The sequence below is a fragment of the Aythya marila genome, assembly GCF_965140915.1.
Source record: "Aythya marila genome assembly, contig: HAP1_HAP1_SCAFFOLD_412, whole genome shotgun sequence".
Taxonomy (NCBI): domain Eukaryota; kingdom Metazoa; phylum Chordata; class Aves; order Anseriformes; family Anatidae; genus Aythya; species Aythya marila.
Genome location: NW_028136893.1, coordinates 23144 through 45471, shown reverse-complemented (window position 1 = coordinate 45471; position 22328 = coordinate 23144). Strand labels below are relative to the sequence as shown.

The window sequence follows — 22328 nt, the reverse complement described above, 5'->3', positions numbered from 1 at the left end:
CTAATATTTATTTCAGCTACGCTGCACATGCTCTGCACTAGGAGCACTGTTTCCTTCCTCCCTTGTTTACGTCCCTGCTGAGGATTTTTTTTTTAAACAACGTTCAGTTGACTTGCGTTTGGGATTTTTTGCACTTACGGGAGCTGGCATGAGTGTGCTGGTGTCGCTTCCTGTCTGTGCACAAGGGAAATTCTGCTCTAGCTGGCAAGCGGTGTGACCTCTTTCCCTGTGGTTTTGCAGCTCTGGTTTGGGTGAATTTGGGTCCTTTCAAGGCTTTTTCTTGAAAACAAACACAAAGGAGCGTGGGGGGAAAAATAGATCAGGGTTTGGGGTGGGCTGTAGGACCCTTCCCATCTAAGAACAGCAGGTAAATGCGAGCACAATCTGCGGTGTGTTCAAGGCTGGGAGCATGGGCAGGGGGGATTGGAAGCTTTTCTCATCAGATCACGTTGAATGCAAGGAGGCTTCCTTTGCTTGCACCTAATTAGCTTTTTGTGACGCTGTTGACAGCTGCAAATAAATACCTGCCTTCCTCTGCTCCCCCAGACATGGAGACCGTGGCTGCCAGCACGTCGCTTCCCGACCCAGCCGGCGAGTTCGACAGGAACGTGCCCCGAATCTGTGGCGTCTGTGGGGACAGGGCCACGGGCTTCCACTTCAACGCCATGACCTGCGAAGGCTGCAAGGGCTTCTTCAGGTGAGCGAATCTCTGGGGAGAAGGAGTCTTACCCTGCCGTCCTCGAGCTTTGAGGAGAAGGTGACCTGGTCCTGAGGTGCTGCCTGGCTGCGGCTCACTACCTGGGCTGCGGGCAGCTCTGCCAGCCCCGTGCCCGCACTGCAACCAGCTGATACGCCTGCAGATCTCAACAAGAGAGGCCCCAAAGCACTTCCCTTTTTGTGGCTTGGCGTGGCAATCCACTTCCGCAGAATAATTTTCCCCATAACCATCTTGCTGGGAGCCTTGCAGACCTCCGCGTGCTGATGCGCTGCGTAGCAGGAGCATAAAAGCCCCTAGCACACTATGGGGTTGGGAAAAACACACCTGAAATGAGCAGTTTTTGAGAACTAAGCTCGTTTGCTGGGCACAAGCTTGTCTTTAAAGCAGCCTGTCTGCTCAGAAGCTCTGCACACTTCTGTGGTGGGGGATGCACGGGGAAACCTGCTCGCTGCTGGAGGTGGCACCGAGCTCCCTCCCCAGCTCGAGCAGCCTTTCTGTCCCTGCTCCTGGAGCCCAAAGCAGCTGTAGGCTGAACGTGCAGCTCCTCTGAGGCTTTTTTCCACTGCCAGGTGGGAGTCTTGAGCAGTCCCTGGCTTGTCCCAGAGCAAAAACATCTCAGGGCTGTGGGGGCCGCAGGTTTGTGGATGTTTGTTAGCGGCCCGTGTGTCTGCACCGAGGGTGCTGAGCCATTCACGTGGGAGTTCAGGTCGCTTGCACCAAGTGAGAGAATGACTAAGTGCTGGTGAGACCAAGTAAGATAATGACTGGCGTGGGACTGGCTGGGAAAAGCCTTGCTCAAGTATTTTGCACTGTAATGAGATGGCAGCAGCAGGTGGCTGGGGGATTGCAAAGAGCAGAGCTGGAGGCTTTGCACGCCGAGCAGGGCTCTTACAGCAAGCAGAGCCCGGGCTTTCACAGCAAAATCGTGACTCCTCCTCGTGCAGGAATTTCGGGGCTAGATGGGGGTTTTCACATACCACAGGCTTGCAGCCTGCCTGAACCCTGGCCAACCTGAGCAACAACATTTTCCTCAATCGCTGCTGCTAAACGAGGAGCTCTCCTCTCAGGTGCCCTCCTCCGTGCTCTGGTTTGGGGTCCCCAACCTTCCCCGTCCCCCCTGTGCCTGCGGAGGCCACTGAAGTGGCTCTCGACCCCTGCAATGACTGGTGGTGCTGCTTGACAAACCCTTGACAGGGCTCCAGTGCTGCTGCATTTCCCCTTTCTCTATTATCTCACCGGTGTAGCCATGTACGACGTGTGATTGTGACAGTATTTCTGAGCAGACGTTTTAATGAGGTGAGAAGCTCTCATCTTCAGCTAGCCCTTCATGCCCCATATAAGGCCTTTATTTTCAATTTGAGGCTCGTTCCATGTTTTTTAATCAAGCTTCCCAGACACGCTGTCCCCGCTCTAGGTCTTGGTGTGTTCCCTCTTGCTGAAACGAGCTTGTTTACAAGCCATTTTCAACCGTTGAGTTAATTAATGCTTGCTGCTGCCATGAGATCCGAGTGCTTTCTGCCTGAGAACACTGCAGCGGGGGAGCCTGGACCCCTACAACACCCCCAGGAAAAGCTAAGGATCCCTTTGCAAGCACCTTGTGCTTTATACCAGCTTGTGCTTACGTGCATTAAAAAAAATAGAAATCTGCTTGTTTTCCCCGAGCAGGTTTTTGGAGAATGGCTGCACAGGTGCCAGTTCCTGGTGGCTGTTCCCCGGGGGTCAGCCTTGCACTGGAAGGAGCTAAAAGAGGGCGAGCAGCTGGGAATATCGAGCTGCAGCAGCAAAGCTGAGGGTGAAGGACCTCTGGGTCGCTCTCATCTGCCTCGGGGCCGTAGCCGTCTATGATTTCCCAGCATTAATCCAGCGTGAAATCACCCAGGAGGGTCCCGGGTTTAATGGCCCTATAAAAGGCGTTAGGAATTTACGGGCACCTCTGGGTGCTCCGACGTGCACGTAACCCGCAGCACAAACAGGCAGGAGCCAACCTTTGGCCGCTTGCTTCAAAGTCCACTGTTTATTAATGATGCCAACGGCAACGGTGGCCTTTTATTGAGCTCTGCTGTTTGCTCAGGGGCTCTCACAATGCGGCCAAACCCCGCTGATTTGTTCTGCTGGGACTTGGCTGAAGCATCCGCGGTTCCTCGGGTTTCTTCAGTAGTCCCGGGCTCCCCCAGCGCCCTGACCCCGGGTGTTAATAGCAGAGCTGCTTGGAAAGGCTCTGGGTGTTTCAAAACCGACCAGCTCCCCACCCATCCTGTCTGCATCACTGCATCTCCCACTCCTATAATCCTCCCCAATTGTTCTTTGCGCTGCTCTACATGAAGCTGTTTTGCTGGCTTTCTTTTTTTTTTTTTTTTGCATTTTAAAATAAATCCATCTCTCCTTTTGTGTCTTCCCCGGGGTCATGAGGTGTTTAGCTTAAAACACTCCGTCCCCTTGTGTTGGCTTCCTGCAGCCACGTGGCTGTTGCTGGAGGGGAGGAGGCAGCCTGAGAGCCCTGTCTGTGATTTTTTAAGTATGTGGGGAGGAAAGGATGCGAAGATCCAGGTAACACAGAAGCCAGGAGTGATCCCAGACCCTGGGGAAGGGGGCTGAGCACCCAGCAGGAGGCGTGCACCAGCCCAAGGTGATGCCCAGGCTGCCTAGGGAAGGGATGGAAAGCAAGCAGAAGAAACCAAGCATTGATTTTGCTCCTTGGCTTACTTCAAAGGGCTGCTCCTGATATATTTCCCTAGCAAGAATGTGCCAGGGGCTCTCTAAAGACATTTTTGGGGGCAAGGGGCAGTTGTCTGACCAGCTCCCAGGAGCGGAGGATGGAGCAGGTGAAATCTGGGGGAGAAAATATGAGTAGTGCCCTAGAGCCACCACTCTGCTCTAAGCCTTGGCTTGGCTGCTGGTGGTGGGCTTCACAGGGGGCTGTGAAGGAGCACAGGGAAGGAATAGGGAATTATCAGATCCCAAGCAGTTTGGCCATGCCCTGCTTCTCAGGGAATGGTGCTTCTGCCACAGTCTTGGTGCCCAAAAGACCCCCAGTGTGCCAGCCGTGTGGTCCCCAGCCAGCTCCTGGGGGTGGTGAGAAGGACACGGTGACCAGAAGGTGGCTGCAGGGTTTGGTTATGCGTAGGGAGAGCTGCGTGCATCAAAATCTCATCTTGCCAACAAAAATTCAGAGGCTCCCTTTGACGATCAGTCCCCTTGGGTGCAGCAGAAGCAGGAGGGCTCCGTGTCCCTGCAGGGTGGGCGTCCTGCGAGCGATGGGTGTCCCCCCGTGCCTTGCAGTGCTTGGTGCTCCTCGTTCACAGGCAGCGAGTGGTTGTGTTGGAGGACACCCGTGGAAACGCTGTCCCTTTCCCCACAGATGCTTACAGACCTCGGAGCTCCTTGCTGGGCAGAGCCCAGCTCCCTCGCCGCTGGCTGTGTTTGCTCCCGCCCGCAGGCTGCGTTTGCGCAGGGAGGGATCTCGTTATTTTTAACCTTCGGCAGCCTGCCTGGGACGTGGATCTAAATGAGCCTTGAAATGGCCAGTTCTGGGGCTTTACAAAAATACACCGGAGCAGGACACTGTGTGCTCCACGCCGCTGATGCAAGGCCGGGCGCTTCGGAGCCGCGAGCCGCCGACCCCTAGGGCAGAGAAGCGGCTGCTCAGAAACCCTCTATTGTGCCCAGCCGCCCTGGGTTTGGATAAGCTGCAATTTTCATACCAAAACCATAATGTTGGTTTGCACGCAGGACATCTTTCCCTGCCCCAGGGCCTCGTCTTTCTCTTGTTTGTGCCCTCCGCAGCCTTGCCCTGGGCTGTAGGGGAGAAGGTGCTGCTCCAGATACTCAAAATATCCGAGTTGTTCACCGAAACTGGGAGACTCCAGCGTGTCCTGTTCCAAATCCTGCTTTGCCCCTGGGTTGGGAAGCGTTTGTCCTTGTTCCTGGGAAAGCAAAGGCGCCGCTGGCCTTGGTGGAAGGGGAAAACCCAGAGAAACATGATTAAAACTGAGAGCTGGCTGCTGGGGGAAACACAAATTTCAAGCCGAGCACCGCTGCGTGAGGCAGGTTGTGGAGGCTCTGCCATCAGCCTTGCCTGTGTTCGTTTTCCTAAATGCATTTATTCATCCGTTAGGTGAAGGGAGAGCAAAACCTTGTTGTTTACATCTCTCTTTTTAAAGCAGCCTCTAATTGCACGCTGGAACAGCCCAGGAACGTATATTTATACCCTATACGTGCAGCCTTGGCGCTGGTCCTGGGCTGGAGCTCCGTCTGCCCTTGCCTCTCTGCCTTCTCCCAGGGTCATTTGCACGGGGAGCTCGGGGTCCTGCACCCCCCGTTTGATACCACGAGGGGATTTTATCACTGCTCCTCCTCACAGAGGATGTTTCCTCCAGGCTCTGAAATGCAGCACCAGCTCAGAGGTGGCTGGGTTTGGCTTCTTGATGTTGTACCCAAGCTGCATCTCAGCTCTGCGCTCTCCCAAAGGCTTTTCCACTGCGTTTGCCCCTCTGAGCATCCTCGCTTCAACTTTCCAGCCTGGAGGTGCCCCGGGCTTGGTTCCCTCCACCTTCACTTAACGTGAGCAGCGTGCGTGGAGATGCTTGCAGACCAAGAGCAGCTTTGCTCACTGATGGGAGGTCGTTGAGTAACTTTCTCCAAAGCCCAGATGTGGCATCTCCGATTCCGCCCTGAATGGAGGAGCTCAGCTATGCCTGCAATGTGTCATTAGTGGATGTCGCGCTGGATGGCTGTGCAGGAAGGCGAGTTTTTTTTCGCTGGGAGCTGTGGCTTTGACCCTTTGTACTTGGAAGATTTACAGGCCTGATTGTAGCAGCGGATTAACGTGGCACGGTGTGGTTTTGGTGGAGAAGAGGTTATTATGTTAAGTGTTGTTTCTCTTGTATCCTGCAGTGAGATTTTTTCTCGTGCACACGCAAACATGCACTCCAGCCAGTTATTCTAGCAAAGCCGGGCTTTAAAGGCTGGTAAATGTTTAATGACACCACTTTGGTACGTGCTGGCCTGCCCTCTGCTTTCCTTTCGTTGCTGGTGGCTCGGGTGGGGGGTTCCCTGCAATCCTTCCACCTCCTTTCCAGCTTCAAAGTAAGTTTGAGACCAGAAAGCTGGCAAGTGGTGGTCGAACCCCTGGGCTGTGTCCTTTTAAGAAGGAATCCTTCCCGTGCTGTGCAGCAACAACTGGACCTCAGGGATCAAACCACAGATGTATTCAACCAGGTGCAGCCTTACGAGCTTGGTCCTTGCTGGAGACCAGCTGAGCTGCATGGCGTCAGGTCAGAGCCCTTTCTTTGGGGTTTTTTCTCCAGCTATTTGGGGGATATGGGTTTGTGATGCATCTCCCCCAATGTCCAGAGCTGCCTTTTTGTGCACTGAAAACTGAGTTGGGTGACCCGGGGTGTTTTCTCTGCTCCTCTCCAGGCGAAGCATGAAGAGGAAGGCGATGTTCACGTGTCCGTTCAACGGCGACTGCAAAATCACCAAGGACAACCGGCGGCACTGCCAGGCCTGCCGGCTGAAGCGCTGCGTGGACATCGGCATGATGAAGGAGTGTGAGTATGCAGCCGGGCGTCCCGTGGGGAAGGGCCCTGCCTTGCTCTCCGACGTCCTTTTCCTTCTCAATCAACGCACGGCACGGAAGGAAAGCGCGCGAGCGTAAAGCTGTAAAAGCTCCGTAAGGCGAGGATGCAAAGGGCAGGGGACGTGGTGGGTAATGATTGAGAGGAGCTCATTTAATGATTGAGGCCTTTCCCGTGGCCGTTAGCTGCCCGTGCCAGAGCCAGGCTGTCTCTGTGGGCTGCTTGAGGGCAGCCCCTTGGGGAGCGCATCCGGAGCTGTCGCTGATTAACTCGCAGCCTTGCCCTTGCAAAGCCATCGGCCTGGCACAGCACAAGCTCCTCACCCTGTCCCGGAGGCAGGGAGAACCAAACGGGCTTCCCCATATCACTGGTTTGCCATTTGGTGGCGATTCAGCGTGGAATCAGCTGACTTTTTGCTCTGCAAAACCTTTTGGGCCCTTTTTTTGGGCCTTTGTTCTTGCAACGTGAGCCTGGCCACCTGGCCACGTGCACGGCGGAGACTTGAGCAAATAGCAGAGGGAGGCAAAGTAGTTTTTAACCCAATCCAAACAGACTAATGTTGTCCAAATATTTATTTTCTTCAACGATATTTTTAGATAAGCAGCTTTTAAAAATAAAAGCTGTTTGACACGCTTCCTCCTACGCGCTTTCCGCGTCTTAAGTCTTCAGGAGAAGGCAGGCGTTCGCGTAGCGTTCAGACCAAAATAACAGCCCTCTGCTAGGAGACTCTGCAAACAGGACATTGTGTCCCGTGATTGATGGACCTGAAGATTTGGAACCAGCTTGGAAAATCGGAGTGCTGCTGGTGTCCTTACGCGACAAGCAGAGAGCAAACAGCGCCTGACGTCACGGTGCGCCGCCGAAACGCAGGTCTGGCTCCTCCAGCAAAGCAAAACTTGCATGTGTTTGCAGGAAAAAAATGCCCAAATTTCCAGGTGTCACAAAGATCAAGCAAATCCCCAGGAGTAGAAGGTCCCTGGGTCTCCTTTTAAGCTGGTAGCAATGCCCTGGGGAGAGGTGGAGAGGTGAAGAGCAGGTAGCGCACCACGGGAACCCTTCTCGTGTGTGAGTACAGAGGTGGGTGAGCCCACGGTAGCTCAGACCACATCCTGTGTTTTGTCCCACAGAAACAATGCTCAGATTAACGTTTGAACAGGAGCAAAGAGCCAGCCCCTGTCTCTGTAGCTGACCAAGCAACCTAAAAAATGCTCTGTGCAAAGCGCGGTCTTGGCGTTTTGCTGCTTTGGCACCTATTGCTGCAGCTTTTCTTGGTTGGGGCAGCACCAGCAGGCACCTTCTGCACCAAAAACCATCTCGGAGGCCTCTTGGGATGTTCCCAGGGTGGTCAGAGACCCGGCTCCTCTGATGGTGCTTCTTGTACCGATGTTATCTCGTAATCACGACGCGCGGAGAGAAGGCGCCGCGTTGTTGGAAAGGAGAGCGCTGCCATGCCCCAGTGCACAAAGCTGCCTGCTGGAAGCTCTCGGCTCCGGTTGCTGCGGCTCATTTGGTGCAGCCGTTGCTAACGAGGGAAACGTGTTGACTTGGACCAGCTAATTACCTGGGAAGGGCTGGAAAATTCAGCGGCGGCAGCGCACCCCGGCCGGGGCCCAGGACCCGCCTGCTCTGGGCAGGAGTTAACTTGTAAGCGACCCCCTTAGCAAATTGTTACTGAATTAATGAAACCTGACCAAGGAGCCTAAAAATAACCTTCCTGCGGACTTTGCTGCTGGTGAAATGAGTGGGGACAAGGTGTGCTGCTGTTATTTATAGGTCGCATCGGGGATCTTTAAACTCTGGACGGGAGCTGGTGTCTTCCCCCAGCTGTCATTGGTGGCGATGAGGACAGCCACGGGCAAGGACGGGCTGGATTTGCTCCGCTGCCGATGGGTCCGAAGCAGAAATAAGAGCGAGATGGGGGTAAAGAGGAGGAGGAGGAGGAAGAGGGGAGATGTTGAAAAGCCTCGTGCTTGCATTAATTTGAGGCCTGGCGCAGGCAGCCCCATCTCCTTCCCGAGTCCTGGGGTGCTCGGACCTAAAAGCCAGGCTGGTTTTTGACGTCGTCCTCAGCCACGTTTGCAGGGACGTCGCCAGCGGGCTCGATGCTGCGGTGACGGGCTGGAGAAGGGCGACGAGGCGAAGGGAATCAGGCAAAAAAACTCCCCAGGGAGGGGATGAGGTGGAGGCTGGAGGGCAGCAGGAATGCTCTGAGCCCGGCGAGCGCATGGGAGCAGCGAGGGTCAGGGCCGGGCTGGGGGCAGCAGCAGCCGTCGGGACGATCCCCGGCCCCGCCGCAACGCCTGCGGTTCAACCCCGAGCTCTCTGCAGCCAGCGTTAGCAAATATTTGTGGTTTTCCACCCATCTTATCTGCGTGGGGTAAAGCACAGGGCAAGCTGACAGCGGCTGGGGATCAGCGGAGGCAAAGCCCCCCTCGCAGCCCAGGCGAGAAGCCACGGTGGTGGGAGACGTGCTCAGGAGCTGCTTCTCTTTGGATGGGGTAAATGAGGACAGGTTTCCACCCCGGGGTTACCACTGCCTGCCCTGCCTGCTAGCCACTGATTCCTCCTAGGATAAAGCAGCACCAAGGGTCCTATTGCCTGGGTGGCGAGAAAATGCTTAAGTTATCCCTTTTGCCCTCAAAAATTGCCTTTTGCCAGCTGCCTGGCACTCGGGAAGGGACATCCATCCCTCCAGGGACCTGGGTGTCGCAGCCACCCCTAACCCACAGGCGATTCACCTCTCTTGGTGTCTCTGCCCTGTTTTCCCCTGGCTTTTATCAGCTCTCCGATATTTACAGCGTGTGCACGCGGGGACAGGGGACAGGCTTCCCCTCGGCTGCCCCGTGCCTGCATGGTCTAAAGGTGTTGCTGCAAAGCAGGGAGATAAATAACGTGTTGCTGCAGCAGCCTCGTGGCGCTGTGCTTGTCCTCTCCCCACTGTGTTACTGCCGGGGAATTTTTTGTGCTTGTCTCAGTGCCCGTCAGCTTGGATCAGGGAGTCTCCTTGGAAGGCTCCCAGCTGCACTCTGCGTCCTGGGGCCGTTTGTCTGTCTGCAGGTCCTCAGACATCGGTGATCCCCGTCCCCGATGTCACAGCAAGGTCTGGTTTCCCTGGGGTCTGCGCCCCACGGGGCTGCTCCTTCACTTTCCCCTTTCCCAAGGAGAAGGCTTGCGGTTGCAGTCACGAGCAGGTGATGCTCAGCTTTCTCACCACCAGGCCCAATTCGTGATCTCAGCGCTGAAAATCCCCTAAAGGGAGGAGAATAAAAAGTCATCCTCTGGGAGCCGGGGAGAGAGGAGGAGAAGCTGGAAGGAGAAAAGGGAATTTCCCGACTCCGTGGGACCACGGGCGAGGGCCGTGGGGGCGCCAGGAGGGAGCTGGTGCCTGCAGCCCTCCTCCGCTTCCCCGAACAGACGGCGGGACTCGAAACCGAGCAGCGTCCCCAGGGCCCCAAAGGTGGAATTTTTCTTATTCCCTTACTCCCCACCCCGACAGCCCTTGTGCAACGCCGGGCCCCGTGCTGACGCCAGAGGCTGGCCGAGAGGCAAAGAGGGAGCACGAGAGGGAAGGAGGAGCAGCAGCCGGCCGGGAAAACGGCACCCGGCGGCCTCTGGGCTTTGGGGGCTGGCTGGGGGGCATCTGCTCCCCGGGGGCTCGAAGCGCCCGCTGGAAGCAGCCGGTGTCCCCCGTAATTAGGGCAGGCTGGAAAGGCAGCGGGGGCTGGAGCAGCTGGGGAGCCCTCTCCAAAATCTGTGCGCGCATCGCTTTGGTGAGCCGTGGGGGGCAGCCGGGGGCCCTGCAGCCGCTGGGGCTGCTCCGCTTGGCTCCGAGACCCACGATTTAAAGCCCCGCTGCTTGCTTATTGCTTTGTTTCCTGCTCCAAGCCTTCCTCCCCTCCAGTTCTACGTGCCATAGACGTGTGCTGCCCGGCCAACCCCCCCCTGCTGCAGTTTGTGCTCCCATCGCACAGTTTTGGCCGTGTCACCCCTCGTCCTGTCCCGTCCCCGCTGGCTGATAACACCCAGAGGGTGTTATCTCAAACCACCCCGTGTCCCACTGATGAAGGTGCTCAGGGCTCAGCAGTGGGAGCTGGGATTTGGGGGACATGGGGAGGGCACCGGTTTGGGAGAGGCAGCGGGGATGAATTTGGCTTTGCTCCTGCAGCTGCAAAGGTGAACTCAGAGCGATCCTGGGTACCCGTGGCAGCTGAGCAGGGTCTCAGCACCCTGAGGAGCTGCTCAGGGAGGATTTCTGCCCTCAGTGCGTGCATCTCATCCCCGTGGTGTTAAACACAGATGCGCTGCTGCTTCTGCTGCTCAGCCCTCGTCTAGCTGCAGCTCACTGCTGCTGCAAGGGGCATTTCTGCTTCTTGCTGTCCTGCCGAGATCCCAAATTTCACCCCGCTATGAGAGCCGTGCCAGGCAGGCTGTCACAGGGTGAGGGACAAGCCACGGGGCTTGAAATGCTTGAATGACATCCAGCCAGCGCGCTTCGTGCCTGATGTTCGCCAAATTTCATTTTTGGCTGCTGTTCAGCTGCCCCTTTCCTCACCCGACGGGCCGAGTCCCTCCTTTTGGCATCACCCTGCTCTCGGTAAGCCCAGCACAACCCCTGGGGTCGGCTGTGGCTTCCCCTGCTGTCCTTGTGGTGTCTGCAGAGAGCTCCCGCGTCTGTCCAGCAGCGATGGGCAGATTTTATCTCAGCCTCCGCGTGGGCTTGGGGTCAGGGCAGCCCACAAGCGCTCTGCCCGTGCCAGGAGCCTGGGGCTGGATGCTTTCAGCTCGGCTTTGGGGAAAGGAGCGGAGCTGGGGCGATCTCGAGGGGAAGGAGCAGGCAGGCAGGGGCATGCGGGGCCGCATCCGTCCTCCTGAGCACACAAATGAGATGCTAATCCTTTTTTCCCAGGAACCGCGCTGGCATCCTCACCCGTGCGCCGCTGTAACGCTTCTCCCTCCCCAGACCAAGCTGTGCTCGGGGTTTGCTGCTCCCCGCCGGCACCTGGAACGATTTCCCCAGCCATGCTGGGCCGTTTCCCAATCCCCCGGTGCTGGGCTCTGTCGCAGCTTGCACCAGCAGCGCCGTGTCAGTGCGCGGCTGGAAGGGACTCGCAGCCCCGCTTTATCTGATTTTTCAACTTGCCTGCAGGGCTTCCTTTGGGTTTTAGTCTCCTGTGGGCTCCGGCAAGTCCTATCAGAGCATTAAACACCCAAACGGGGACCTGCTGCCAGCTTTGGCCACGGCCCCTCTCCGTCGGCGTCGCTGGTGGATTTGCAGTGGGTTCAGAGCCCCCAGCGTGGTCGGCCAAGCCAAAACCCTGGGACAGGCAGGAATTGGTGCAGACCCTGTACAGGGATATCTGTGTGCCTTAGGGGACAGGACCAGGGGGCACGAACCTCGCCGGTGTTTATTCCCCTGTGGAGGCGATGCTCTGGGAGATGCTCTTGCTTTTCAGAAGCTCCCACCAGAGCGAGAATTGCTGCTGCCTCAGTGTTTCTCCTGGCAGGCACTAGAAACAAATCCATTCTGCCAGCCCTTTAAAAGCAAAGCTTTCCTACGCCGAGCCTTTAAATAGGGCTGATTGCAGCAGGGTCACACCGAAGCCCCAGTTAACCTGTAATTGCTCCCGAAGGAGGCGGCGTGGGCTCCTGCTCCAACGGGCCAGGCAGCCGGGTTTCACTGCCCCATCCTCATCCTCCCCTCCCAATTCCTCCTCCTCTGTTTTGGGTGCTGGGGTGAGCGTGGGAGACCCGGACAAGACCCAATTTCAGCTCTGTCCTCACCCCCAGCCCCACAAGGAGCTGTTCCCTGCCCTCCCCTTCCTCTGCCAAGGATTTTCCCTCGTTGCACGCAGCACCCGGATGGATCCGATTTTTCCCCAATTCCAGCAGGGACGGGAGGTGGCGAGCTCCCAGTTCGGCTCCCTGCAGCCCTGACCGCACTGCGCCGGTCACGGGAGCGACCTCTTGGCCCGAGCCTCCCAGATCTTTAAATCCCCTCGGAGGTTGGGCGAGTTCGAAAATGTATTGGAAAAACGCTGTCGGCTAAACGCGGCCGAAGGAAGGGGCCGGGAACTGCAAACGGCTCCTTGCAGCCTCCAGCCCCGACCCCTCCTTGTGAATTCCACCCCAGCTCGCCCCACGCCACGTCTCCGCAGAGGGCAGAAAGCCTCCCGTCATCAGATAAGGTGCTTGTTTTTTTTTTTTGCTAATGACCGGTTGTAGGGTTAATAGCGTCTCCAGCAAGGGGCACTGCTATTTTTAGGACCCGCGGGTTGGGAGCATGAAATCCCCAGTGGGACTCGGTGTGAGGACGAGTGGTTGCGACCCCCACGGGCTGATTGTGGCTCTCTGGTGTCTCCCTGACCCTCTGGGGGGCATTCAGTTCCGTAAGCTCCTTGGAAAGGTAACTTCGGAGCCCAAATTTCCTGCGGGGGTGCTCCCATCCCTAAATAAACGGGAGAAGCTTGGCGTAGCGCCTTCGGTTCCCTTGGCTGCTGATGACCTCTGCCCCCCCGTAATATAAGCAATATACGGGTGTATTTATACATCCCTTTAGCTTAAAAATACCCGAGGTATTGCAGAAGTGCTGCCGGACACCCAGACTGCCTGCCGCAGCGTGGTGGCCCGCTGGATGCCGCGCGGTGCCGCCGCATCGGGCTCCCTCTGTTGTCAGCAGCCCAAAGCGGCGCCGGAGCCGGCTGAACCCTCTGGCCCGCCTCTTGCAGGAGCAAGATTTCTTCCAGCCGAGAGCCCAGAGCAAACAGGAGGGTTGCACTCGAGCAAGCACGACCTCGCTGCACCCTGTCCTCGCCTAAAAGCACCCGAGCGGGCTGGAAACGGCACCGGTCTCGTAGCGGGGAGCCGTGACCCGGCAGGCGAGGGCACGGAGCAGGACGGGGTGGCACGGGTTCAGCGGAGGGATCGGCGACGTGGCAGGGATGCTGCTGGCCGCAGGGGTCCTGGGCTGCTTCCTTCTCGTTTTCCCAGCGCCTGTTTGTAAATCTCCTCTTTCCTCCCGGCCCTGCAGTCATCCTGACGGACGAGGAGGTCCAGAGGAAGCGCGAGATGATCCTGAAGCGCAAGGAGGAGGAGGCGCTGAAGGAGAGCCTGAAGCCCAAGCTCTCGGAGGAGCAGCAGAAAGTCATCGACATCCTCCTGGAGGCCCACCACAAGACCTACGACCCCACGTACTCCGACTTCACCAAGTTTCGGGTAGGTGAGGGGAGCGCCAGCCCCAATTCCTGTGCATGGCACCAGCAACCCCAAGCGGTTCCAGCAACCCCAAGTGGTTCCCAACAACTGCACCCGACCAGTTTCATCCCATGATCTCTCCTTGGCCATTAAAAATCCCGGTGCAAAAGTCCTGATGCTGCAGGCGAGCCCCGTTCCTCACGTCCCACTCTCTCTCTCTTGCAGCCCCCGGTGAGAAGCAGGTCCAGCAGCAGGGTGGCGGCGCGGTCGTCCTCCATGCTCACCCAGGACTTCTCCTCCGAGGACTCCACCGACGCCTTCGGCTCCGATGCCTTCAGCACGTTCCCCGGTACTGCTCTCACCTCCCCGTGGGGGCTCGGGGTGTGCGTGTGCTACTGGGGGTGGAAGGGGAATGGATATTTTGAAGTCTGGCCAAGGGTAAAATGCTTCTTTTATTTCTCCTGGGAAATGTATTTAATTCAAAGAGCCTCCCGGGGGTGTTTAGAGGGCTTTTTGTGAGCTGAAGGCATTAAGTGCTCGGCTGGAGCGTGGCCCTCTGAGCATCTCATCCCTCCGGGGTAAGGGGAGCTGGGCTGTGTGTGCCCTCCCAGCCCCATTCCTAACGCCCAACACAGGGAGCCCCTGGCAGGACGGACACCGCTCCTGCTTCGGGCTGGCACCGCTCCCTGTCCCCATGTCCCCGTGACACCTCCGTCCTCTGACCCCCCCCCAGAGTCCGTGGAGCCCCCGATGTTCTCCAACCTGGTCCTGTCCGAGGAGAACGACGAGAGCTCCTCCATGAACATCGAGTTCTCCCACCTCTCCATGCTGCCCCACTTGGCCGACCTGGTCAGCTACAGCATCCAGAAGGTGATCGGCTTTGCCAAAATGATCCCGGGATTCAGGTGAGGATTTTGTTCCCAGACCCAGTGTCTGTGGTGGTTTTCTGCCCTCAGGGACTCCATCCCACTCGTTTTTCCTCTGTCTCACCTCCAGGGCTCTGTCTCCTTCCCAGCTCTGTTCCTATCTTCGTGTTTTCTCTCTCTCCTCCTTCCCGGGGCTGATCCTTTTCTATCCTCAGCTCTCAGCCATGTGAGCAAAATGCTTCAGCTCCTGAGAAGGATGCTCAGGGCTGTGTGAGCAGTGCCCCTCCTGGTTTGGGGGGCACCTCAGATCCCCTTTAACTCCAGCCCAGTGAGAATCAGGCTGGTGCCTGTGGCACTGGGTGCAGCCCCTCATTAAATACAGCTGCAGAATCACCCAGAAATTTGGGGTGATGGGGAAGAGATGGGGTCACCGCCGGGACCCGGTGCGTGCCGCTGGTGGTGGCCAGCTCTCAGCTCGCCCTCTCGCTGCCCTGCAGGGATCTGACCGCAGAGGACCAGATCGCCCTGCTGAAATCCAGCGCCATCGAGGTGATCATGCTGCGCTCGAACCAGTCCTTCACCCTCGAGGACATGTCGTGGACCTGCGGCAGCACTGACTTCAAGTACAAAGTCAGCGATGTCACCCAAGGTGAGGGCACTGCCGGGCCTTCTGCTTGCTGCAGGCCAGGAGACGTCCCCTGGGGGCCAGAGGGGGGGATAAGATTTGCAGATATTGTGGATTTTAAATCTCTGCCTGCGCTTGGAAGAGATTTAGGGTAACCCAAGGATGCCGGGATCCTTGGTGCAAGGGCGGAGAGCCCAAAGCAAGGTCCCGAGGAAGCCAGGCAGAGCGCTGGGAGCAGGCACGGGGCCACCGAGGGCAGGAGTGAGAGCTGCTGGCAGGGTGCTTGGGGCGCCTGGGGGGGTTTGTGATGTTCCTGCAGGATGGGGGGCACCCGGGGGTGATAAGGGGGCAACACGCCTGTGGGCTGATCGGCCTTGTGGCCTGCAAAATAACCTGCTCCCTGATGTCCTGCTAAGGAGAAAAGTGTCATCAGGAAGAAAATGAAGTAAAGTAAAGTAAAATAAAATAAAGTAAAATAAAGTAAAATTTATTTACTAAGTAAATAAATTATTTACTTATTTATTTATTTAATAATAAATCATTTATTTACTAAGTAAAATAAAGTAAAATAAAATAAAGTAAAATAAAGTAAAGTAAAATGAAATAAAGTAAAATAAAGTAAAGTAAAGTAAAATTTATTTACTAAGTAAAAACAATATTTATTTATCTATTTAATAATAAATAATTTATTTACTGAGTAAAATAAAATAAAGTAAAATAAAGTAAAGTAAGATAAAGTAAAGTAAAATTTATTTACTAAGTAAATAATTAATTTTTTTTTTTTAATAGTAAATAATTTATTTACTAAGTAAAATAAAGTAAAGTAAAATAAAGTAAAATAAACAGCCATGTTTGAAGCTGTGTCAGAAGTCCCCTTCCACCCCCCTGCTCCCTTTGCTGTGCTGAAGGAGGAGCTGCCGAGCCCCCCGCTCGCCCCCCAGCCCCAGGGGAGCCGGGCTGTGGTCCCGGGGCTCCGTGCTGACGGCTCCTCTCTCCCCAGCCGGCCACAGCATGGACCTGCTGGAGCCGCTGGTGAAATTCCAGGTGGGCCTGAAGAAGCTGAACCTTCACGAGGAAGAGCACGTGCTGCTCATGGCCATCTGCATCCTGTCCCCGGGTAGGCTCCAGCTCCCCATCCCACCAGATAACCCCCCAAAAACCCACCACCCCCCGTCCCTTCCTCACCATTTTCACCTCCCCCAGACCGCCCCGGCGTGCAGGACACCTCGCTGGTGGAGGCCATCCAGGATCGCCTCTCGGACACCCTGCAGACCTACATCCGCTGCCGCCACCCTCCTCCCGGCAGCCGCCTGCTCTACGCCAAGATGATCCAGAAGCTGGCCGACCTGCGCAGCCTCAACGAGGAGCACTCCAAGCAGTACCGCTGCCTCTCCTTCCAGCCCGAGCACAGCATGCAGCTCACCCCCCTGGTGCTCGAGGTTTTCGGCAACGAGATCTCCTGACTCCCGCCGCCGCCCTGAGCCGGGGGGCGTCCCCCGAATTCAGCTCGGCCTCCCCCCGGGGAGCCCGGGTGCCAGCTCGGACACGGAGGGGTTGGTTTCACACTACTGCAGCTCCTGCTTTGGCTCGTCCACGGCTGCAGAGCGGGCACGGACCAAAACCTGCACGTTTTGTCCCCAAAACCTCCGCCAGCGGTTTTCCCACCCGCCGGAGCTGATTTATCCCTTTCTGGATGTTTTTGAGGCTAGGCTGCCTCGAATCGGTTTTTTCTGACCTGAGAACTCGGGCTTTTTGGCAGAAACCGGGGGTTTTGCACATCCGTGGCGCCGGGGAGCTGCTGGCACCGGCTCCTGCTCCCCTCCGGGACCCCAGGGACCCCCGCGCTCGCCCCCCTTCCCGAAGGACGATGCCAACGGGGCGGCACACCCCAAATCCCCACGGGGAAACGCCGTGGTCATGCTAAAAGCACTCCTCCAAGGCAAAACGGGGAGAAAAAACGAGAAAAAAAAAAGCATCTGGGAGCAGCCGAGCTGCGTTCCTAACACTACTGCCTGCTGGGGGGAGCGGAGCTGGTGGAGGGGTCTCCTGCAGCCCCCTCCCGAGCCCTCATTGTGGGGCTGGGGTCTGCGACCACCCGTGGGCTAACGAGGCATCGCCTTAACGATGGAGGTGGGGGCTCGGGGGGGCACGCTGAGGTTTCCTTTGCACCCATACCGGGACTTCTGAGGCTGCCGGGGGTGCCCCCTCCCCTGCTGTCCCCCCCCCTCCAGAGGTGGCCTTCGGGGAGGGCAGCTTGGGGACCCCGGAGGCCCCAAAACCCTCCCCCCACGGCCGCCCCCCTCCACGGGACACCAGGTCCTGGCTCCGGGGACAGTGGTGACACCGGGGTGGCCGTGCACTTTATAGGGGGGGGGACACGGACACGACACCGGGTCGGTCGCTGCAGCCACCGCTGCCACGTGCTGCTCTGTGCAAATAAATATCGCTTGGGAACGGCGCCCGGGCTGGTTTTTGGGGACTGTCTGTCTGTCTGTCCCCATGTCCTTCCATGTCCCCGTGTCCCCATAGCTCTCCTCCCATGTCCCCCATGCTCCGTCCAGCCGTGCCCGTGTCCCTGTCCCCATGTCCCCCCCTTGTCCCCCCCATGTCCCCATGACTGTTCTCCCCTTGTCCCCGTGCCCATGTCCCTGTGCCCCATGCTCCTCGTGTCCCCATGTCCCAGTGTCCGTGTCCCCTGGTGTCCCCCCATGTCCATTCTCCCCATGTCCCAGTGTCAGTGTCCCCCATGTCCCCCCCATGTTCTCCATGTCCCTCCATGTCCCCATGTTCATTCTCCCCATGTCCACAGCCCCCATGCTCACGTCCCCCCCATGTCCGTTCTCCCCATGTCTGTGTCCTGTGCCCCCCCATGTCCCCTGGTGTCCCTCCATGTCATACCCATGCCCCCCCCCGTGTCCCCCAATGTTCCCCCAATATACTCTGGTGTCCCCCCAATGTCCCCATGTCCCCCCCATGTCCCTATGTCCCCCCATATCCCTCCACATCCCCCTATGTGTCCCCCCATGTCCCCTTGTGTCCTCCAATGCCCCCCCACATCCCAATGTCCCCCCCATGTCACCCCCATATCCTCCCATGTCCCACTATGTGGCCCCCCCATGTCCTCTTGTATCCCCCAATGCCTCCCCCCACATCCCAATGTCCCCCCCATAGCCCCCATATCCCCTTGTGTCCCCCCACGTCCCCCCCATGTCCCCCCTTCATCCCCCGCCCCCCCGCAGCTCCGCGCACGCGCAGTAGCAGGCGCCGCGATTCCCCCCCCCCCATTTGACGCATGCGCAGGGCGGCAGGGCGGGGGCACTTGGGGCGCGGCTCAGCGCATGCGCAGAGCAGCAGGGCGCTGCTGGGGGGGGCGTACCCGCGGGGCGAGGCCGGCGCATGCGCGGTTCAAAAGGGCGTGGGCGGGGCGTGGGAGGGCGTGGGCGGGGCTCACGCGGGCGGGGCGAGGGCGCGTGCGCAGTCAGCGAGGCAGCGTCACACGTGCGCAGTCAAAGCGGCGAAGCGCCGCGCATGCGCAGTGATGCGCCGCGCCGCGCGGGCCCTCCCCGTCATGGCCGCCGCCGGTACCGGGAGCGGGGCCGGGCCCAAGCGGCCTCGCCCCGGCCCCGCGCCCCGCATCGGCACCCACGACGGCACCTTCCACTGCGACGAGGTGCTGGCGTGCTGCCTGCTGCGCCTGCTGCCCCGATACCGGGTACGGCCCGGACCGGCCCCCCCTGAAGGAGCCGAGGCCGCCGTTAGGGCCCCGGTGTCGCCGTTTGGGCCCCGGTCCCTGTTGGGGCCGCGCTGGGGTCTCCCTAGGGGCCCCTCAGGGGTCGTGGGTACACCTGGAGGCCACCCTCGGGGTCTGTGGGGCCGCCCTGGGGGCCCCCAGCCCCCCCCTTGGTGTCCTGGGGGCCTCCCCGGGGTCCCCTCGGGGTCCTTGGGGCCTCCCCGTGGCTCCCGGTGTCCCCTCAGTGCCTTTGGTCCCACTGGGAGGCCGCCCTGGGGTCCCCCGCCCCCTCTCAGTGTCCTTGGGACCACCCGGGGGCCACCCTGTGGTCCCTTGTCCCCCCCCTCGGTGTCTTTGGGACCACTCTGGGGCCCCCCAGCTCCCTCCTTGGTGTCCTGGGGGCCTCCTTGGGGTCCCCTGTTGCCCCTTGGTGTCTTTGGTTCTACCTGGGGGAAGCCTTGGGGTCTTTTGTCCCCACTCGGCTTCATTGGGGCACCCTGGGGTCCCCCATCCCACCTCATTGTCCACGGTCCCACCTGGGGGCCACCCTGGGTCCCCAGTCTTCCCTTAGGGTCTCTGGGTTCACCAGGGGCTACGTTCAGGGTCTCTGATCTCACCTGGCAGCCCCCTTGGGGTCCCCATTCCCCATTCAGTGTCCTTAGTCCCACCCTGGGGTCCCCCCTCCACATCCTTGGGACCACCCTGGGGTCCCCACTCCTCCCTTAGGGTCCCCAGATCCACCCGGGGGCTGCAGTCGGGGTCTCCGATCTCACCTGGCGGCCACCCTGAGGTCCCCACCCCCCCAAAATTCCCCCCTGAGCCCCCTCCCAGCCTCACCCCGTGCCCCCGCAGGACGCGGAGGTGGTGCGCACCCGCGACCCCGAGCGCCTGGCCGAGTGCGACGTGGTGGTGGACGTGGGGGGCGAATACGACCCCGAGCGGCACCGCTACGACCACCACCAGAGGTGAGACCCCCCCCCTGCAACCCCAGGCTCCCCGCTTAGGGGCTGGGGGGGCTCTTTGGGGCTGACCCCGTTTCCCTGGCAGGTCCTTCGCCCTATCCATGCACAGCCTCCAGCCCAGCAAGCCCTGGACCACGAAGCTGAGCAGTGCCGGGCTGGTTTACCACCATTTCGGCGCCCAAATCCTCGCCAACCTCCTGGGGCAGCCGGAGGACGGCCCCGTGGTGACAGCACTCTACGATAAAGTACGGGATGGGGAGCTCCCCCCACCAGCTTTTTATGGGGTGACCCCATAAACATTGGGGTCGCTTCCTCCCAGCGCCCGCTGCTCGCTCCAGACGGGGCTGACCCCCCTCCCCGTGCCCCCTCCCATTGTTTTTTGTTTTTTGTTTTTGTTTTTTGGCCCCAGCTCTACGAGAACTTCGTGGAGGAGATCGACGCCGTGGACAACGGCGTGGCGCAGACGGACGGCGAGCCCCGCTACGCCCTCACCACCCACCTCAGCGCCCGCGTGGGCCGCCTCAACCCCCGCTGGAACGACCCCGAGCAGGACACCGAGGTGGGGACGGGGAGGGGGGGGACACGAGGGGGTGGGGGCCACGGGGATGAATTCCTCGGGGTTGACCCCCAAATCTCTGCGTCCCCAGGAAGGGTTCAAGCGGGCGCTGGAGCTGGTGGGGGGCGAGTTCCTGGACAGGCTGGATTATTACCACCGGGCCTGGCTGCCCGCGCGGGTGCTTGTGGAGGAGGCCATCCGGCGGCGCTTTGAGGTGATCCCGGGGCTGGTTTTGGGGTTTGGGGGGGGGACAGAACAGTGGGGTTGAGCCCCGGGGCTGTGAGGGGCCCCCTGCTCTCGCTCTGAGCCTCCCCGCGCAGCCCCGTAGCCGTGGGGCATGGCCTTGCAGCCCAAATCCCTGCACCCCATATCCCTGTGCCCCCTATCCCTGCACCCCACCTCCCTGCACCCCATATCCCTGTGCCCCACATCCTTGCACCCCGTGCACCCCATATCCCTGCACCCCCTATCCCTGTGCCCCCTGCACCCCATTTCCACCCACATCACCCCCTGCACCCCAAAACCTGCTCTCACCCACCCCATACACCCCCCTATCCCCAACCACACCCCTTCCCGTGCCCCCCACTCCCCCCCTCTATGCTTTTACCCCCCCACAACAGCACCGGGACCCATCGGGGGGCAGGGGGGGGCTCTTCCCTCTAGCTTTTAGGCAGAGAATCCGAACCCGCAGCAGCACCGTGGCCGCGTGGGCACCCCCCCTGATGCCAGGGCACCGTCACACCGTGTCCCCCCTGCAGGTGGACGCCAGTGGGGCGGTGCTGGAGCTCCCGCAGGGGGGCTGCCCGTGGAAGGAGCACCTTTTCAGCCTGGAGAAGGAGCTGGAGCTGCCCACCCCCCTGCAGCTGGTGCTGTTCCCTGACCGCAGCGGGCAGTGGCGGGTGCAGAGCGTCCCGGTGGGGCCAAACACCTTCCAGAGCCGGTGAGCCCCGCGCCCTAAACACCCCCCACCAAGCTGGGATGGGATTTCACCTTCTTATTCCCCTTTTTTTCATGTTTTTTTGGTTTTTTTTTGCAGCCTTCCCCTCCCGGAGCCGTGGCGGGGGTTCCGTGAGGAGGAGCTGTCGCAGCTCGCCGCCATCCCCGGCTGCGTCTTCGTCCACGCCAGCGGCTTCATCGGCGGCAACCGCACGCGGGACGGGGCCCTGCAGATGGCCCGCAGGACGCTGGCACTGAGGCACGAGGCTGGAGAGCAAAGCAAATGAGGTCCCCGGACTGGGGGCACCCCCAAAAATCCCCCCCGGGACAGAGCGGTCGCAGCCGGACACTGAGGCAGCGGCACTGGGGTTTTACTGGTCCCAGTTACGGCGTGGGACTGGTGCCAGCGCAGAGGACTGGCTGAGAGGGGTTTAGGATCCAATGCTCGGAAGCTTGCCCCTGTTCCTGCGATGTACCTGCAGCTTCCCAGCCCTGACACCAGTAAAAACCAGTATGGTCCCAGCACGGTTCCCACCCTGGCAGCTGGGGGTCGTCCGTGGGCACCCCAGGGAGCAGGGGGGGTGCAGCGGGGCCGGGAATCGGGGCAGAGAAGTTGGTTGAGGGCATCAACCCCCCCCTCGTGTCCCCCCTGTCCCATCTGGAGCTGGGAGAGGAGCCCGGGCGTCAGCAGCCAGCTGTCCTGGGGGGGGACACGGAGCCCCCCCCCCTCGCTCCCAGCACGGCTCGGGGACGATGCGGGCGGCCTGGCTGCTCCTGCTGGCCCTGGGGCTGCCCTGCTGCCCCCGCTGCCCCATGGGGGGGCCCCGGGGGTTGCCCCCCTCCGACGGCCACAACGAGACGGCCACGGGGAGCCGGCGGCCGCGGGCCCCGGACGTGGGGGTGTTGGTGGCCGTGGGGGGGTGGCTCGGTGCCCTCCTCGCCTGCCTGGGCCGCTACGTGCGCAGGAGCCGCGCCGAGACCCGGCTGCACCTCCAGTACCTGCGGGCGCTGCCCTGCCAGCGGCCAAACCCCGAGGAAGAGGAGGATGAAGAGGAAGAGGAGACGCTCAGCACCGTCCTCTGACGTGCCAGGAGGAGGAGGAGGCAGCTGAAAATTAGGGAGCCCCCCCCGAGGGGTGAAATCCCCCCCCAGAGCTGTCCCAGCGGCC

At 59.7% G+C, this 22328-nt stretch overlaps 2 protein-coding genes across 4 annotated transcripts in view; both read left to right on the top strand.

The window, feature by feature from the left end:
- Window positions 1-17450, top strand: part of VDR (vitamin D receptor) — a 35017-nt gene extending 17567 nt beyond the window's left edge. For all 3 annotated transcript variants that reach the window (XM_082785683.1, XM_082785681.1, XM_082785682.1), the window contains 8 exons: window positions 547-697; window positions 6137-6267; window positions 13322-13506; window positions 13711-13834; window positions 14219-14390; window positions 14849-15000; window positions 15977-16093; window positions 16180-17450. In XM_082785683.1, the coding sequence (XP_082641809.1) occupies window positions 549-697; window positions 6137-6267; window positions 13322-13506; window positions 13711-13834; window positions 14219-14390; window positions 14849-15000; window positions 15977-16093; window positions 16180-16439 (1290 nt within the window). In that variant the 5' untranslated portion in view covers window positions 547-548 and the 3' untranslated portion in view covers window positions 16440-17450. The remainder of the gene's footprint in view (window positions 1-546; window positions 698-6136; window positions 6268-13321; window positions 13507-13710; window positions 13835-14218; window positions 14391-14848; window positions 15001-15976; window positions 16094-16179) is intronic.
- Window positions 17451-18503: 1053 nt separating this feature from the next.
- Window positions 18504-21660, top strand: MYG1 (MYG1 exonuclease). The gene is made up of 7 exons (XM_082785684.1): window positions 18504-18688; window positions 19559-19671; window positions 19754-19913; window positions 20078-20227; window positions 20316-20438; window positions 20983-21164; window positions 21261-21660. The coding sequence occupies exons 1-7, from the start codon at window positions 18515-18517 to the stop codon at window positions 21445-21447; spliced, it is 1089 nt and encodes a 362-aa protein (XP_082641810.1). The 5' UTR covers window positions 18504-18514; the 3' UTR covers window positions 21448-21660.
- The last annotated feature ends 668 nt before the right edge of the window (window positions 21661-22328 follow it).